Here is a 19,989-nt window from a genome sequence, read left to right as displayed (position 1 = left end):
CTAATTCTTTCTTTCTATTTGATATTGGGACAGTTATGCCACACTGAATATTTCTGAGTAAATAATGAGTACATTATGTCATCCATCATTTTCATATGGTTGATTCCAAATGCTTATCCCTTCACTTTAGAATGGAACATCTTAAAATGTTACATTAATCATTCTCCATTAGTTGATCTAGCATGACATCCATATACCCCCTCACTATGCAATGGATGATTCTCAGACATATACATCCTTCACATTGCAACATATGACAGCCCATTTCACCCAAACTTTACAATGGAAGAGTCCAACCTTTTTCATACACCCCTCATTTTCAAACTTGATATCCCTATTAGTGAAATGGATAATCTCATCATTCTTTATCACATCACTCAGAATATTACTCAGACTATGACAGGAGGAAAGCTGTTACAGTAAGAAGTGATCATGCATGAATCGATGTATTCAGAGGTCATATGTCTGCATCACAACATATTAGTCATGTAGACAATGAAATGATGGCTATGCATCCCACAATTTGTTCCCAATAATAGACTGATAGGAAGTAGTATTGTAAACAGAAACATATATTAACGTTATTACTGTAAACAGAAACATATATTAACGTTATTACTGTATCATGCTAAAACATTAATGGCGGAAAATTAAAATGAAGTTTTCACAATAAATCATCCCTATCAATAGAAACTATATAGTGATGTTAACAGAAACATAGATTATTTAGTGGTATTATATTATCAGCATTCACAACAGATATACTAATTACAGGACACTAGTAGACGTCTATTAGCCCAAGGGCTCTTATGTAGCAACTGTCTCTTGAGGCAGAAAGCTGAGGGAAATAGTCGCACATAACAGCACGAGGGGTTAAAATATGATCTACCAGTGCCCGAATATGGCCAGGCAATAAGTGTTTTATCTCATGCATATATTCTTTCCATAGTCAAAGCAAATATCTGGTTCCTGTGTAGCATGAATATTGCCAAAGGGAAAACAGAGTGCAACTAGTGGCCCCTGTATGCAAACTGTGGTCACTATGAGTCAATAGTCCATACCACATGATACTATCTAAGCCAATCACTGAAGGCTATATGGAAATGATGTGTTATAAACAGAAATATACATCATTATTACTACATTGTACTTTGCTAGAATTGATTGGATGCAACATTCACAGAAGAAACTTAAAAATTATAAAATTAACTTTTTAGAATAACAATCTATATTCCCTAAATTTAGGAAATTAATAGTGGTACTTATGATTAATACTATTTCTAGATTTGATTGGATGTAACTTTCATGGCAGAATGCCTTTTTTCAAGTAATATTTCATATAATCTTAAATTCATGACAAAAAAGAAAAGAAAAAAATTAGAACTGACATTTTACAATCTAAACTTCTTATTTGAAATTAGCCTGTCTAGTCAGACATAGACTGCAAAATACGGTGCAGTGCGCCACATGTTCTGCTAAAACATAGCATATATGGACCTTTGCTGGTTGAGTTTCTACTTTGACAGCAGACTGACAATTATTATAGTCTATCTGGACATAGAAATTATGTCTGAAAATCATAAACTTAAAAAAATAAAACCAAAAAATTAACCTTATCTAAGACAATAGAAATTATGACTGAAAATCAACAGTTTTTTATGTAGTCCTCCTTATTATTAAACTTGGTTGAATTGAGAGATTTGGCTATCTGACACAAAATACGAGCTTTCTGAAAGTGACATTGTCAAGATGATAAGTCTCTTGACTATCCTTTAGGTTGTGAAGCAAACCTCTTCATTCTTATCCCATATAATAAATAAATACACACACACACACACACACACACACACAGAGGAAGAGAGAGAGAGAGAGAGAGAGAGAGAGAGAGAGAGAGAGACACACACACATGCACCCACCCACCCACCCACGCATGCACGCACACACACACACACACACACACACACACACACACACACACACACACACACACACACACACACACACCTTGTACTTAATTCTGAAGGTATAAAAGATAATCTTCAAACTATAAAGCTGTAACAACAGACTATAAATCTTTGTTTCAAACTACATAATTGCCACAGAGACAGATACTGAATGTTAATCTTTATTCAAAACTGTAAATAGAGTAATCAAGGGTATCAAATTCTGTTGCAAGGCTACCAGGCTTTGGGGTAAGATATCTAGTCTTATACCTTTCATTTCATCTATGTGTGGATATTTTATTAATTTGTAACACTGCTAATATGGATGACTGTACTCTAGTATAAGCATCTAGATTATTTTAGGTATAATTTAATAATACCTAAATCATGTGATTTAGATAACTTACAAATCAAGATAACTTTAATACAACTGGGGCAGATCTTATTGTCTATCATTTGTTTCTGAATGTCAGGATTTGAACCACCACAGTGTACTAATCAACCCAGCTGCATAATTGAGGTCCTTTTATGGTAGGACAGATGGTAGCATTATACTGATTTGCCTGACTGCACTGGCTGCAGGCAGTACTTAGGAGTACTTAGTCTAATAAATGTATATCTGCATCCAGAGCTGTACTCTGCTCTGTAGTCTTGGTGTATTACAAACACTTCATTATCATTGTTAGTATTTTCACAACCTTGGATATGGTGTTTAAATACAGGAACGATTCTAACAAACTGGGGTTTTGGTTAGTTCAAATCATTTGACAACATGCTGTCTGTTTTCATTAGAGACAGGTTGAAAGTGTGTTTTAATAAGATTATGGTATAACATTCCAAGTTTATGGTATCTGCAATCTATTTGAAGTGGAATATATATTTTAAAATTTAAAATATCAAACGATAAGTCAACTTTATCACCCTATATCCATAATGTAAAGTTCCATTTTTATAACTAGCTGGGTGCTCACAGGACTATTTCATTATATCATGTAGGGGTTTCTTCAATCATACTTAATGTTGTATTTAGTCACTGACACACTGAACCTACAAGTGGCATGGGTCCATAACTAGATCAATTTGGTGACACACCAGAAGCACTCTGGGTAATTTGTCTCTTTTTCTGGTACAAAATCCTAAACAAATCAAACACTACCTCAGGTGATTGTCACCTTCCTCTGGAAATAAGGACACCTCAGTTAAGGTGAGGTCATTTGTCCGTTTTTCTAGTTCAAGAAATACTGTAACCCAACTTTGAACGACAATAGAATCTTTTATTGGAAGTAGGGACATCACTTTAGTTGTAAAACACTATTTGTCTGTTTTCTAGAACAAAAACGGTTCAAATAAAAGGTGACATGACCTTTTCATTCAAAACTAATTAAAGGGATAGGACAGATAAAATAGGGAGTAATCAAAGACTTATTTGTCTGTTTTCTAGAACAAAAACGGTTCAAATCAAAGGTGACACAACCTTTTCATTGAAAACTAATTAACGGGATAGGACAGATAAAATAGGGAGTAATCAAAAACTTATTTGTCTGTTTTCTAGAACAAAAACAGTTCAAATCAAAGGTGACACAACCTTTTCATTGAAAAAATAACTAAAGGGATAGGACAGATAAAATAGGGAGAAATCAAAAACTTATTTGTCTGTTTTCTACAAGAAAAGTTAGTCAAATAGAAGGCATCATCAAAACATGATGTAACCGTTGACTGGAAATAATGACATGACAGAAGGGTTCAGAAGGAAGTACAAAACAATGAGGTCTGTAAGAAATAATCCATATTTTGTACTCTGAGTTGATAAATCTTGTTTAAATTGATCATATTGTTTTGTTACTTCCAGTACTTGGTTCAAAGTTCAAAATCTGAAGTCTATTTTGTAGAGAACTATTCCAACCTAAGATTATATATCTGACCTTTCAGTGGATATTATTCTCTTGTGTGTTGGTTCCATCACTCCGTCAGTAAAACACAAAAATATCTATACTAATATCTATACTAGTAGCGTAAAAGGAGAGTTTGTTTGATTTTCAAGCACAAAACTATCAACATCAAAGATATGATAGGGACTGATTGATTGATTTTATTTGGCAAATAAATTTATAAAATATTTTTGCCGAGGACAACACAAAAAAGTTAAAAACTTATTTCAGTTATGGTCCTCTTTGTAATACATAAAAAAATATACTAAGGGATAATCAGAACAATGCCATCAATGGCATATACTTATATAAATGATATTGAAAATACAAATAACTTCTAACTGGAATCAGAGACTAGGTGGTGGTTAGAAAGTTAGACATGATCATGATGACCATATTCCTAACACCAAAACTTTGAAGCGACATAGAAAAAGGACTTCCTATGACGATTCCCTGGTCAACACATAAAGTGGAACTGGTTAGAAAGAACCAGAAATAAAGAACTTTGAAGTACAGTGCTAGTGCCTGCTCTGTAGGCATAGATAAATAAAGATTTGACTTCTATATAAATGCTGCTCCTAATGTTTTTAGTGAGCCCCTGATATAAAAGGGATGCAGAAAATAAATAAATAAATAAAATAAAGAGACCATAGTTGCTATAATGATTAGTGTTGACTATGTAGTGACCATACTACATATTATAATCATCCTCAGAGGTCAGAGGTCAGAGGTAAATTAATCTCATTGCAAATAATACCAGATGATTTGATAAACCCTTCTATAGCCCTTTACCATACTGTGCTCAAAAGATGTCACAATTATTACCCATGGCATAGACATATAATGCCACAATGGTCTTTTATACTTCCTGAACTCCCTTGTGGGAGCATATAATCCATTGTACTAAGCCTATTGTACTAAGCCTATTGTAGTAAGCCTATAGCCTCTAGTACTAGCACACAGATTAAAAGCATTCACATTGCTACATGTATACACATATAACATCATTTTACGTTTTTATTCAACTGTAATGAATTGGTAGGAAACAGTAAGACACTGAAATATGATCCTAATTGATCCTAATTATTAAAAAAAGTGAATTTCAAACAAATTACATCTTAAACAAGACCACCATGCTTCTACTGCATTTTTTGTATTCAAAAAAATGATGAAAAACAAAGACTGTATCCTGGAAAATCAGTGTTCTAGAAACAATGTCTGAGTTTCCTTCCTAAGTAGGAAGTGTACTCTAAAGTCTACCAGCACACTTCCCTCCAGACACACTTTTTTTATGTCCCAGTTTTAAAGAAGTGAAATTTGTAAACTTACACCATCAACATCTATTAACCTAAACCTCTGTCTGTTGTCTGTGTTCACATTGTGGACAGAAGACTCAGCCTGTGTAATTATAGATCCTGCCATTGGTGGCGCTATACTGATTTCTTTCCCAATAACTTCACCACTGTTACTAATGATTCTGTTGCCTGAACAAGATTTGTATACGATGCTGGATACTGTGTAATGGTCATCTACTCTACGCAACTGATGAACAATTCACAATGTATCATGCTTTATTTTTTCATCTCCAAATTAAACACTTATGAGTAGTATTTCAGTGCAACGACCATTCTTTTTTATGATATAATAATCTTTATTCATCCAAATAAATTCAGAAATTTGCTGGTCGCACAAGAGCAGCACCCTAGTGCCCTAGTGTTGAAGAAGCAGGAAGAACCAAAGTACCCTCAAAAAACCTGCATTGTTCGACATGGTCAAACTGAGCATCACCCTTCTTACATACAGACCTGGTTAAATTTTAAATAAAAATTCACATTGTGTGAGCAATTTCTCAATCAAACCAAAACTTGTGACATGGCGCATATTAAGCAGCACAACCAAATGTATTTTCTTCACAACATTAAGTTTATCCGAATCAGTAAGCATTTCTTCATCAAACTAAAACTTGTGTCATTCCAACTAATAGGTGAAGAGGCAAAACATCACAAAAACTTTTCTTCATGCCATCATTTTTGTTCACATAAATAAACATTACTTCATCACTTCATCAAACCAAGCATTGTGTCATTGTATCTCAGTGCATTTGCAAAACATCACCATGTGTGCCTTTTCTTCAGGACATCACAGGATGGGCTGGGCATGGTAAGCAGAGGTAGTAGTAGTAGTAACAGCTATTGACAAACAGGTAATACTCCAGACTTTGAATATGGTGAGGAGGTACCATAGTTTCCCATCCTTATCATCTGTTTGATGTCAACTTATCAATTGTACATTTTGTTTTGTTGCTATGTTTTATCTCTGGAACACTAGGTAGCACTCAATACTACATGATGCTACAATATATAATCATGGTATAGTCATAAAGCATGATAGAGAGAGAGGTGTGTTTTATTTAGGATTCAATATTTCTACTACATGTATTTGCTTTTTATAATTTAATTTGTGTGTCTGATCTGTGACTGCCACCAGTTACAGAAAGAATGAAACCACACAAATTGAAGATCTAACTCGGCCTTTCTCTCTATCACATTTTAATCAAGTTATACCATGATTCATGTTGTAAAAGTGTGTCCATTCCTGTAAGTGGTAAAAAAATCATCCATATGTACAGCAAACACAAACACACACACACACACACACACACACACACACACACACACACACACACACACACACACACACACACACACCACATACATGCATGCAGTGACAAACACAACGCTACACTACACAAATACATGCATATACACATTATTGTAGACACATCTTTAAAACACATTTGACAAACACCCATCCCACAAACCTATGCATAACCATACATGTATATACATAAGACAAGCATACAATATAGACAGGTAATAAAGATAGAAACACACATTCAATAGATTGACATAAACATTTGACAAACTTGTAATGCATGTATCACACACTGCATTTCCATTCATTCTAAGTATCATAGAGTTGAAACTGGTAGAGATTTTCATTGGAAATCACTGGAAGATGATTCAACATCTAGAAGTCCTCAACAACAATCACACAAATTGATTGTACTTACCATCATCAGACAATGGTTCAGTAGTACTATCGGGATCACAGCCTACATGGACTGGTTTTGGAAACAAAGGTCCATGTTCTGATGGCCAAAAGGGACCATCATTGGTCAAAATAATCCCATTGCAGTCTATGTATCGACCGTCTTTCAGTTTCTTCAGCTTTGTACCATCCCTTGTCTTGCCTCTCTTCAAGGCATCACGAAAACCCATCCTAGTGTAACGGTTGAAGAGTTCTCTGCGTATTGCACGTTGAGTGAGATCAAAATGATCTCTGTCATGGCCATCAAAGTCAGCAAAATCATCGTCATCACTACTGCTATCATCTAACTTGCCGTTGAGGTCAAAGTTCACACGGTTTCTATGTCGATCAAAGGATCCTTCTAAATGGTCATTAGTGATTCTAAAGCCACCGTTCCCTGTGTTTCCTGAATCCATATGTTTGTGACCATGTAAAGGATATGAGGTATGGTTGTGTTTGAAGTGATATCGTTGTTTATCATCATCATCTGAGGTATTTCTGTAAGACACTGGTGTATCATCACTGTATCTGTACCTAGTTCTAAGAAGGTCTCTGACTCTAGAGGGCCTCCTTTCTGAATACTCTTTGCACTGGTCTAATGATAAGGTGATTGGAGTCTGCTGGTGCTCTCTGTTGAAAGAAATGAAAACGAAAATGAGTCTGTTGTATGATAACTCTGCCTAGTCATTTATGTCTCTAAAACCTCATTTACACTGAATCAAATTAATTCCTTACAGTTTATTATCATTTATACACTGTTTACTAATATATACACCATGTGCTATTTTTCATAGCCAAGTATGCAGCTCAATTTTCAATCTTGCCTTTTGAGGGCACGCTATAGTAGAAGGATCCCACTGACAAAGTTGGGGTACTGGTACAGTAGTCAAAGAGCAATGTTGATTCTGTTTACAATAAGTACATATTGTGCATCTGTTTACTTTTACTTTCTGTTGATGTAAAATAATTTCTAACTTGTGAAAATGTGAATGCAGCCAAGCCTTTAGTTGTAAATCAGTAACCAAAATATTTCTTTTGAAATAATATTCAAGAAATGTTTGAATTTCAGCAGTTTTATTTTGACACTCAACTTGGAATAGAAAGGAAGATTCCTTCTTCACTATTTCCAGTGAATTGCGAAACAAAATCTAATGAAAACAGATGTTCAATTTAGTCAAATTTTCACTCAGCCATATAAATCATTCTACTATAAATATCAAATAAAAATCTATACAAGTTTTTATTATTTCAGTATTAGTGATTGGATATAGCCAACTTACTGTTTAAGCCTGTTTCTATATCTTTCCTTGGCTTTTTCTCTATTCCTTCGCATTCGTTCTAATGGTGGTGTGGAAAGCGCATCTCTGACACGCTGTTCTAATTCTTCTTCTATCTGATTTCTGATACTTTCCTTCCATGATTCAGGCTCTACAACACAAAATAACACAAATTTAGTTTAACACATATCCATACCATAATATCATTTTTTAAAAATCTTATTTCTGAACTCAGAGCATAAATAATTTATCTTGTATATTTCAGCTAAATCATATGACAAGTCTATTTCAATAAACCGTATAAAGTCTGAAGAAGGCCGAGTGATTTAGTCACAATGTACTAGGTAAATTGTTCACCTTCTGGGTTTGAAACTAATACAAAATATGATTCCAGTGCAAGGAACGATGTTTTTTGTTGTATTTATATCAGTTGATATGAAAACAAAATAGAGCAAACATTAACATGGGTGATTTTTATAAACACAGTATTAAAACATTATTTTAATCTTAAATTTAAAGTTGTATGGAATCATTATCATCATTCAGGAATGAAACTACTTTCTTTAATATTTACTAATTTTGCAAATAATTGGCATGTACAACAAACCACAACTTTATAATGGTATTTTCTGGACGATTTAAAAATTCCAAAAGTTTCAAAAGCCCTCCTGAAATGTTGGTCTACTATATAGTATATGAAAATTGAAATGCAAGCGTTAATATAACTGAAAATTTCTCATATAGTGCAATGATAGATAGACTATTGATTGGTCACTGTATATACAATAACTCACATGATTTTCTCTCAAAATCACATGATCAATCACAGGAAGGACACACAATCCTCTGACAAATCATATGATTGTTTATTAAACCTACTGAGCAATCATGTGACTTATGCACAATCTAACATTAATCATGTGATCTGAAAGTATAAATCAAAATTCTGCCATGAAACAATAACAAGTGCAAATGTGACTTCAATACTTTATCAGTGATTATAGGCCCATATCAGATGATTAATATGGGGTGGGGGTGGGGGTGGGGGGGGGTGGGGGTGAAAATCAGTTGTTTGGGTGAAAAACATAGCTGTCTGGCAAAGCTATAGAAAGAGTTCTGAACAAAATAATTATTCTTAGGCTATTTAATCCTTATCGCTCCACTGATAACATAACTCTTGGGTGAAAAACTGGTATTGAATCATGGCTGTTTGTTGCTGTTTTCCACAACTTAATATTTCTTGTCATGTCTGTTTTGGTCTGTTTTCCCTATTGCAGACTTTCTCATGTCAACACAGACATTATATAGTCCAACTCTATACTATAATGGTCTGTTGTTTGATTATTTAGCCACTGTATTGAGTATGAGGTCTCTCTCTATGACAACTTTACTGTCCACATAAAATTGTGGTCTTTGAATCTTTCATCAAAGTACAATCTTTACAATAGACGGCATATACTAAGTACAATCAGGTCTGGGCAAATATAAAAACCCTAGAATTCTAAAAAGTGGAACACACATAGAATAGAAATGATGTACATAAAACCTGGGTGAAAAGAACACAATTAAGAAAGCTAGTACCCACTTGTTGAATGTCTACTGTTTATTGTGGCTTTTTTCTTTTAGTTTACTTTCTTTCAAAGTAATTAAGGTCTTACTGTGTACAGTGTCAGAATATTTCTGACCTAGTTAACATCAATACTGAAGTTTACAGTAAGCTTTGAAAGTATTTTTTTTGGTTTCCATTTCAGTCATACTTATCTGCATTTATTATACCATGTCGTATGAAATTGTTGATGGATTATCACATTAATAATAATTATTAAAAGCCAGTGCCAAATTAGGATTAAGATTTGGGTACACTATGAAAAACATTTGTCTGACAAAAACTTTTAAAACCATTGGTCCTGAATGAAAGAATGATCCTATTAAATTCCTATGGCTGCTCCACTGATAAGATAGTAGTAATCCAAGAGTTTGGGATTTGGAAATGCATATTTATGTAGAGCACTAGTCAGATTATCAAGTCGTCCGAATGTCTGGAAAGATACAAAATATGGGTGTCATGGTACAGAGTTGTGCTCACATTACAAAAGTTGGATCAGTACAGTGACTGTGTTGGGTTGCAGTGTTTAAAAGTTTTAAACTTAAGAGTGAGTGCCTCACATTATGACTTTATGTCTTCACCATTACTACGGTGGTGTTCACATGCACATACAAAGCCAAAACTTCATGTGATATCTATCAATGTTACATAGATATTATGAAATGTCCAGTAAATGCCTTTAGGCAATGGTGGTGACACAATTTTATAACTCTAACTGGGTTCAGTGTTCCACTGTCATAATTACTTTAACAGGTCCATGATATGATACTGTGATTAAATCAGCCCGGTCATAAAAAAAACAACCTCCAATGTGAACATAACTGGGACTGTCAGTAGGAATACCAGGATTATACCATTATAATCTGAAAATCTCCAAAGACACAAAAACACTGGGGGTCTTGGTACAACAACTATTAGCTAGAGGTTGCCAAACATTTTACAAGACTTTAGGCATTATTGATTGGTAATTGATTGAACACAATGACATCTAGTGAAATGTGCATTTGATAGTTTTAATTTATGAATTGTAAAACAATTATACCATGGTAACACAGCTTTTACTGAGACCTTATCAAAGGTCACATGGGTTAAATGACATCGGTTTTATCATGTATTTAAGTCTTACTGCAACTATTTTACAACATGGATGATAAGTTGAATTCTTGACAGATTACACTGATGAATAGTTATAATGTATACAGTATTGATCTGTTCCTCTCTTCAAATTTAGGGCATGTGTACAAAGTCAGACACATATTGAACTTTGCCATGCCCACACTTTTAAACACTACAATAAAGTATATTATAATTTGTGGATATTCACACATTCCAACCAAACACTTCAGATCAGTCAACCTTTTGGTATTTAAATATGTTTCTTTTCTGTATGGTCTTATTTTTGTTTCCTAGCAATCCAAACTTTGTGGTTATAAAAAAAATTCAGTTTTAATCCTCTAAATCATTTGGGGTCCAAAATACACAAATCAACACTAGTTACTACAAGAAATGTAATCAACTTGTAAAAGTTAAGTTAAGAGAAGTTTCATTGCCGGAGTGAAATAGTGGATACATTTAATTAAAAACTATTTAGTTAAACCAAAATCATTCCATTTGTACAAAGTTATTTGTATTGCAAAATAGTCATTCAATTTAGCACTAATACTAAAAAACAAAACAAAGCAACCACCAAGTGTAAAAGTTAAAATTTCTGTGATGACAAGTTTCATTACAGTAAATAGTAATTAGTTACTCTAATAAACAATATTACACATTAAATCTTATAGTCAGTCTAATAAACAATGTGAAAAACTACTCTGTACTCAAACTTCTTTCAGTTTACATTTAATCTAGGAAGAGAGCTGTTTGGAAAACAAATCATAAAAATATCAAAATAGTATAATTAATATGTTTGTTTAACTTTTATAATATAAAGCAGATCTTGTTTATTACTTGTTATCTATTTTATATATATATATATATATATATATATATATATATATATTTATCACTTGGATCTGTTTGTATTTCTTTTTTGGAATATTCTGTCTACATTTCAAGTTGTGATATAAGCAAATAAAACAACACACACATGTTGGAAATAATTATCATTAATTACATAATGATTACCAGAATAACTATTAGCATTACATCTATCATTTCACATCAGAAATGTAACCTTAATCTACTTCTTTCAAAATTTATCTGAAAATTACTAATTGTTCTGTTTTTGAATTTGTTCTGTTCTTTATCCAGGCACTGCAATTCAGAGAATAATTTTATTTTCTTAATTTGTTAAAAGTTTTTTTATGTATGATCTGATAACATTTTATTCAAGTGATTGAAATCAAATAAACTTTTACCCATTCATAAAGTTTGTCTGAAAAAATTCATTGATTTCACATTATATTTTGTGATTTACAGTATCACCAAAAATGTATTGTTCAAAGTCTGGAAGAAATAATGTTGATTATAAATGCAAATCATACATCCTGAATTTTACATTATGCATGAACATTTACAGATCAGAACTTCACTTCTTTTCTTTTTTTTCAAAAAGAGCAAAAGTAAGAAGTACATGAAAAGTGCTCCATGAATGACTTGAAAACTGAAAAGAATTTGTCAGAAAATAAATATACAACATACAACATACTTGAAATGTGAAGTGCAGAGAAAGCTTCACATGTGGTATTTGTGGAGGACATTAGGACAACAAACTGTATTTAGTGTTACCAGTACTACTACTACTAGTAGTAGTAGTAGTAGTAGTAGTAGTAGTAGTGTGTACATAACACTGTGTCACAGTGTGTGTAGCTAAAACTACAGTCCTTGATGTCTACACACAGAACCAAAACAATTCAAGTTTTGTGTTGTCATTATATAATATTGTTGTTGGTTTAATTTTTGACTTCTACCCAAAATTTGGCATTGAATTAAAAATTACCAGTAATGGAGTTAAGTACAACACAAATCTTAACAATACAAGTTTCAGATCATTTCAAATACTTATTTGCAACCTATTTAAAATATAATGGTGACTTAGACTCAAATAATTTACTATGACCATTTCTCAAGGTTTCAACAGTTTTATATTAATTCATGGTTGATTTTATCATAGCTGGGCAACTTTTCAAAGTTCAAGTTTTATCTAATTTGGTTTTAAAAATGGATGCCAGACTTGTTATTGAAATCAACACTCTATATGATTAACAGGTGTGCATAATCAAAGACAATGTTTTTAATTAACATAATGTGACCTACGTGACTGACAATGATTATTGTGAATAGTGGACATAACACAGTGTAGGATTGTTAAGTTGCTAGCTAATACATACATACATACATACATGCATACATACATACAAAACAACAGAGCACACTGCACTATGTTATGTGTTAATCAGGCATGAAAAACCACCACCACCGCTTTGACAAGTGGACTTAGTACCCTTGATGTGACAATTACGGAACACAGGTGATCAACGTGTGCTTCACAAACATTGGAAGAACTGAAATTTCCAAACCGCTTTCATCGAGTGGGGACAGTTCCCTCCTTGATGATGACACCACAAGTGGCCACATAATTCAGCTAAAACGATGACATGATGAACGTACAGGTGGGGTAGTAGAGTAGAGAGATCCACGACATACAGACAGATTCACAAACACTAGCCGCACAGTGACTGGTAGTAAAGAATAAGGCATTAAAGCATTGTGAACATAAAATGAAATAGCCCCTGGCAACAATGTTGATCAGGAGACGAGCCAAGTGTATAGAAATGAGACAATAAATAAACTTATAAAGAATACTTGACAATTGTTCTGTTAATTCTACCATGTCCTCCCACCCCTGCACCCTATGCGGCTCCTTCCAAAAGAAAGCCATTGGAGTGAATCATTCACAACTGGTCACTTGAAGGCTTATTATTGTCAATTCTTCTCCCCTTAAGAAAGAGGGTTCAGGCTAAGGTCTTCCACGGTTCTTCTAGTGTAAGAAATTGTAAAGTCTTTCCCATGGCGACCAGCACGACTTTGTGAGTGACTTGTACAACATAGCATAGATAGATCCAAATTGGTACACCACTATTATTATAATGAATAATGATGTTTTACTTTGCCTGCTGACTTTTAAAGTCAGGCTGAAACTATTCACAGTTTTTGACATGCTACCAACATTCTTAAGTTTCTAAGCTATGTCTGTGAAAAGCAAAGTCTGGTAGTTAGGTATTTGTCACACTATATCAACTCATAGTATACTATACAAAGAAGAGCAAAGCCATGGTACATGGTCATTGTTTACATGGCTATGTGGTTTGAGCTACTCAGTAACTTCCCACCTGCTACTACTGTGTGCTTTTCAACACAACTATTGTGTACAATCACCCTGCAACAAACAAGTATAATGGGAAAACAAACTAGCCAGCATGAGACTTGTTCTGTGGTACTCTCAATACAGGTATTGGCCCAGTTGAACTGACAACAACAATCAGAAGAGTACTACTATTGTATAAAATGTGAAATTCTTCAATACAGATTCTACAGTCTAGACACTATCTAAATATATACCATAGGACGTCCTTCTCAAAGGATTACACAATGTATATTCAAGAATTTGTCATATTTATTCTATTTATCATATGTATAATTCTTAAAGTTAAATTCTTATATCTTATATTCTCTTCAGAAGTAATGCTTATTTCTTCTGAGTTGTAAATACTAGTACTTGGTTGTCGTTAAACATTATACCATTCAGTTGTCATGAAGATGAGGTTGCATCACTATACCAACAGAATTTTTGTTATTGAAAATGTGTCCAATTTTTTAAACTGATGTTTTACCTCTTAGCAATAACTTATCAATGTTGGTTAAATTAGGCATGACAACAATGATTATGCTGGTTCCCCTTCAGATTTTTTCCAATCTGATTTAAACAGAGATATACAAAAAAGTTTGGATAAAGACAAAATATTTGTTAAAATTTGATTCATATTCACAAAGTATGGTTAAACAAACTTTATTGTATTCTAAAATAAATATGTAAAATCTAGCAAGTTTCCTACCTAGTTTCCTCATTATTTTGCATTATTTTCTAATTTTCATTTTATCTTTTTCTTACATTCTGATTGAAGTACTGCTATGGTAGGTGTTAACAACACACTTGTGAAATGGTTTGATTTCAGTTATAAATTGATTACAAATGTGTTCGATGATCTGATAACAACCAACTCTACAAAATGATCAGTTTTTGACACATTAATTTCACTCCCCTTTCTGAAAGGATGACTAAACTTCTTTGTGTTTATAGTAGATTTCAGTATAACCTGAGTTGATGCTTGATTATCTCATGTTGTTAATGACTAAAGGTGCAATAATTATCACACTCTGTCCTACATGTATTATTCCTCCCAACAGACTTTGGAAACCCAACATTTTATGTTTATAACACATTCTTACAGAACACTAACGTAGTTAATAAAAAATTTACAGTGATTAATTAATCATATACACATCACCTAATAACAAAAAATTCAATATAGGAATTCATCTGTTTGAATAATTTCATTCACTGTGTAGAATTCTTGACAAGTTATTTTCAACTATCAGCTGTACATTGGAAGTCTCTGATGAAATTAACTTTTGTTAGGGATTTATCTTATATAAATAAATAGGTGTTTTTTTTAACTGTGATAAGAAATTTTCATTTATAACTATGCATTTAGTTGTTAACATTATGTCTTAGGCACTCCTCTGGTCTTTTAACTCTATAAGTTGCTACGTAAATGGTCACGCTTTGGGAGGTAGAAAATACAAGAAACAGGCTAAAGGGTCAATAACAATAACACAAAATAACTCATTGTTACTCTTTATCGTCTCTTTAACATTTTGCACCTAAGTGGGTTCATATGCAAATCAATAGATGGAATTTTGCTTGGGGGAAACAAAACTTTCTCATCCAAATCACTTCACTGAATTTAGCTGGAGGGAAACACATTTTTTTCAGGCAATGTTTAACTTTGTAATCCATCCCTTTGGATGTATAGTATGCTTGGTTTGGTACTCGGTTGAAAACAGATCAGGGATCAATCGGTTCTTTACAACAACATTTGCTGTGAATGATGATAGGAGGTGCTCCTTGCATACATATAAATCAGAGTTTTAATGAAGCATACAACACAACTATTGCTAGATCTACTGAGAACATCAATTTAAACTTAGTACTAAGTTATAGTCACATTTAAGGGCAGTAATTTTGGAAAATACAATCATTTGTCTTAGATTCTATTTCCGTAAAGGCTATATGTTTTCCGGAACTCTATACAATATGGGTGGTCATCACAAGCGTTTCTGCTTCAAATGTTTGGGGATCCCAATGATATTAGGGAGAATTAGGTAAAAGTGGATGGATTTATCTTGTTCTAGTATAAGTTGGGTAGATTTTACCTGCTTACTGCCCTTAACAACCCTGGTAAAACACCTGGGGAACTAGCGTGTAGATTTTACCTGCTTACTGCCCTTAACAACCCTGGTAAAACACATGGGGAACTTGTGTGTAGATATTACCTGCTTACTGCCCTTAACAACCCTGGTAAAATACCTGGGGAACTTGTGTAGATTTTACCTGCTTACTGCCCTTAACAACCCTGGTAAAACACATGGGGAACTTGTGTATAGATTTTACCTGCTTACTGCCCTTAACAACCCTGATAAAACACCTGGGGAACTTGTGTGTAGATTTTACCTGCTTACTGCCCTTAACAACCCTGATAAAACACATGGGGAACTTGTGTATAGATTTTACCTGCTTACTGCCCTTAACAACCCTGATAAAACACGTGGGGAACTTGTGTGTAGATTTTACCTGCTTACTGCCCTTAACAACCCTGGTAAAACACCTGGGGAACTTGTGTAGATTTTACCTGCTTACTGCCCTTAACAACCCTGGTAAAACACATGGGGAACTTGTGTATAGATTTTTACCTGCTTACTGCCCTTTTAACAACCCTGGTAAAACACGTGGAGAACTTGTGTAGATTTTACCTGCTTACTGCCCTTAACAACCCTGGTAAAACACGTGGGGAACTTGTGTAGATTTTACCTGCTTACTGCCCTTAACAACCCTGGTAAAACATGTGGGGAACTTGTGTAGATTTTACCTGCTTACTACCCTTAACAACCCTGGTAAAACACCTGGGGAACTTGTGTAGATTTTACCTGCTTACTGCCCTTAACAACCCTGATAAAACACGTGGGGAACTTGTGTAGATTTTACCTGCTTACTGCCCTTAACAACCCTGGTAAAACACCTGGGGAACTTGTGTAGATTTTACCTGCTTACTGCCCTTAACAACCCTGGTAAAACACCTGGGGAACTTGTGTAGATTTTACCTGCTTACTGCCCTTAACAAAAACATGTATAATCATAAAGCAACTACATGTACCTGTTTCACTTTTATTAAATTTCCCATCTTTCTACACCAAGATCTCAGACCATACCAAATGTATTAAATGATACTGAAACACCCTCCAAGGAACAAAGAAAGCATTTCTCATTTCACATGAGGTTTATTATGACTATGAAGTGGTAGCCAATGGTGATTGAGTGCTTCATTTGAAACATTTACAAGTCAATTCAAATGAGTACTATAAATCAGGTCAACAGGACAAATGTCCACAGGAAATGACTAGTTTACTGAAAGATGTTTTTGTAATCATGATAGATTGATTGATTCTAAAGTTAGGACAAAGCAGCAACAGAAGAGTCCAAGACAGAGCTATATTCTAATCTATATGCCCTTGTATATATTACCATCAATTTATGACTGAAAAAAGAAAGAAAACATATATTGAATACCAGCTATAGAGGGCGCTGTGCTAATTTACAGTTTGGCTGTAATGAATGGCTATCTCCACCTGGGATATTAGTTTTAGGCATAGTATATTACTTATCCAATACAGAAAACACTTTTACAGGAAACATTTAATAAAACTTTAATTTTCCTTTTGAACTGCAACTTGCAATCCCTTGAATAGACATTAGTAGAAGTTGCTAATTATGGCATTTATTGTATTAAATACTGTTCTACAGGTACGGCTACAGTATAGAACTCTCAAAATGCTAAATCATTGCTACTGCAGATTAATGCACTCTAAAGGTAGTACACAAATATTTAATCTAGTATGTACATATTTCTCTCACTGATATGGAAATTCAACATATTTTTAAGATAAGATATATGGTAAATGTGCATGTATGGTGTCTGGAGACTAACAGTATACCTTACATAAATGGGTAACCATGACAATGTAAAAGTTTACATAAGCATTTCTCACAGGATATTAAATGTCACATCATATGTACAGTTTACCGTTTGTCCTTCATTATTGTCCCAGAAGATGTACACCCTATTCATGTCTTGAAAAAAGATATTCGAGTTTAGACTGACTTATTGTTCAGACGATATTTGTGTTGCTTAGAGTAAATGGTCAAAGTTTAACAAGGCAAGTACATCAAGATTCGATCATAATGCTTTCATTGGCAGCAGACACAAAAAGCCATGAACTATTTGGAGTGAAACGCTGAAAGGGTAGCCCAGAGATTTGTCTATCTGACTTGACATACTGGCTTGACAGTATATAGTCCAGAGCCTTGGATATCTGACTTGACCTACTGGCTTGACAGTATAGCCCAGAGACTTGGTTATCTGACTTGACATACTGATTTGACAGTATAGCCCAGAGACTTGGCTATCTGACTTGACATACTAGCTTGACAGTATAGCCAAGAGACTTGGATATCTGACTTGACATACTGGCTTGACAGTATAGCCCAGAGACTTGGCTATCTGACTTGACATACTGGCTTGACAGTATAGCCCAGAGACTTGGTTATCTGGCTTGACAGTATAGTCCAGAGACTTGGATATCTGACTTGACATACTGGCTCATCTGGTGAATGACATTGTCAAACCAGACTTCACAGTCTAGCTGGGCTACTGAAAGCTGAGATAAACAAAAAGACTGTATCTTACCTCGAATTTTCTCCTTCATAAGTTTTTCTTGTTTTCTTTGGGCCAATTCTTCTACTTCTCTATTCATGACTCCTCCCAGTCTGACTGGGTTTAAAGGTGGGCTTTCGGCAAGTGAAGTTTTACTTCTTTTATGATGTACCTTGTCACCATGTCGTTTCTTTCCACCTGACGAGTGACTCCTCACATGCCTATAACTCTCATCATCTGAGAGTCTGTCAGTAACTTGTGGCATTTCAGCAGTCAACATACTCGTTATTGTAAAATCATACTCTTGTTAACGTCACTAGACTCATAGCTATTCAAATTTAGATTGTCTGTAAATTTCACTGTGTACAAATAAAGTCTTGTCCTCCAACAATTGATGACAAATCTTCATTCTTCACTCAAGCTCTCGGAAATAAATCCAAACCCAGATGAGCTTCTACAGTACAGATTGTCATTGTTCTGCTCCTAACAGTTTCACTTTCTAATCTCAATGCAAAAGCTTACATTTTATACATTATAGTTTTCTTCGTCTTCAGAAAGAAAGTGTACATTCCTGTGATGACGATCGAGACTTGATATTTTGTATTAGATTAGCATTCACAATCAACATATCTTAGTAACAGTTCCACATGAGGTAACTCCTATATCATGTCTAACGTTGTGTGAAATCACCGGCTATTCCCAAAGGTTCAATGCCTGTAGATTATGAAAAAGAAAAAGAGATGGGTTTAATATAATCATAGTGTGTTAATTAAGAAATGTGACGCAGTAGTGATCTCATGAGATAAAACAAAAATTGATGTAAAAAATACTTTGAGTGTTTTTTGCCAGGTTGATACGAGAGATTGAATTATTATGATAGCTTTCTAGATCGGCTTGGTAAAAGTTAACCTTACTACATGTATATGTAAAGAACCAAATGCTTATTGTAGCTGTCATTATAAAAAAAAATAACATCAGAAAAAATCCTACACAAATATTAGTATATACCTTACCTAATTTCCTATTTGGATTTTAAAATATGTGTAACTTGAAGTATATTCACATGGTGAAGTATACACTGACTATGAGTAATCACACAGAATGATAAATTACCAGGTATTATTGAGTTGCATAAAATATTGTGCACTAGAT

The 19,989-nt window shown here is 33.9% G+C and overlaps 1 protein-coding gene across 10 annotated transcripts in view; it reads right to left on the bottom strand.

Moving 5' to 3' along the window:
* The window catches only part of LOC144444443 (uncharacterized), a 109,318-nt gene that overhangs the window by 52,952 nt on the left and 36,377 nt on the right, over nucleotides 1-19,989 (bottom strand). For 9 of the 10 annotated variants that reach the window (XM_078133857.1, XM_078133856.1, XM_078133863.1 and 6 more), the window contains 3 exons: nucleotides 18,871-19,551; nucleotides 8,242-8,389; nucleotides 6,945-7,591 (listed from right to left, as the gene is read on the bottom strand). In XM_078133857.1, the coding sequence (XP_077989983.1) occupies nucleotides 6,945-7,591; nucleotides 8,242-8,389; nucleotides 18,871-19,117 (1,042 nt within the window). In that variant the 5' untranslated portion in view covers nucleotides 19,118-19,551. Of the gene's footprint in view, nucleotides 1-6,944; nucleotides 7,592-8,241; nucleotides 8,390-13,365; nucleotides 13,458-18,870; nucleotides 19,552-19,989 lie in introns of those variants that run through there. The other variant, XM_078133865.1, reaches the window with a different exon arrangement.

Source organism: Glandiceps talaboti, chromosome 13, assembly GCF_964340395.1.
Source record: "Glandiceps talaboti chromosome 13, keGlaTala1.1, whole genome shotgun sequence".
Classification (NCBI taxonomy): Eukaryota; Metazoa; Hemichordata; class Enteropneusta; family Spengelidae; genus Glandiceps; species Glandiceps talaboti.
The sequence above is the reverse complement of the archived record's forward strand: the minus strand, read 5'-3'. Positions and strand labels throughout refer to the sequence as shown.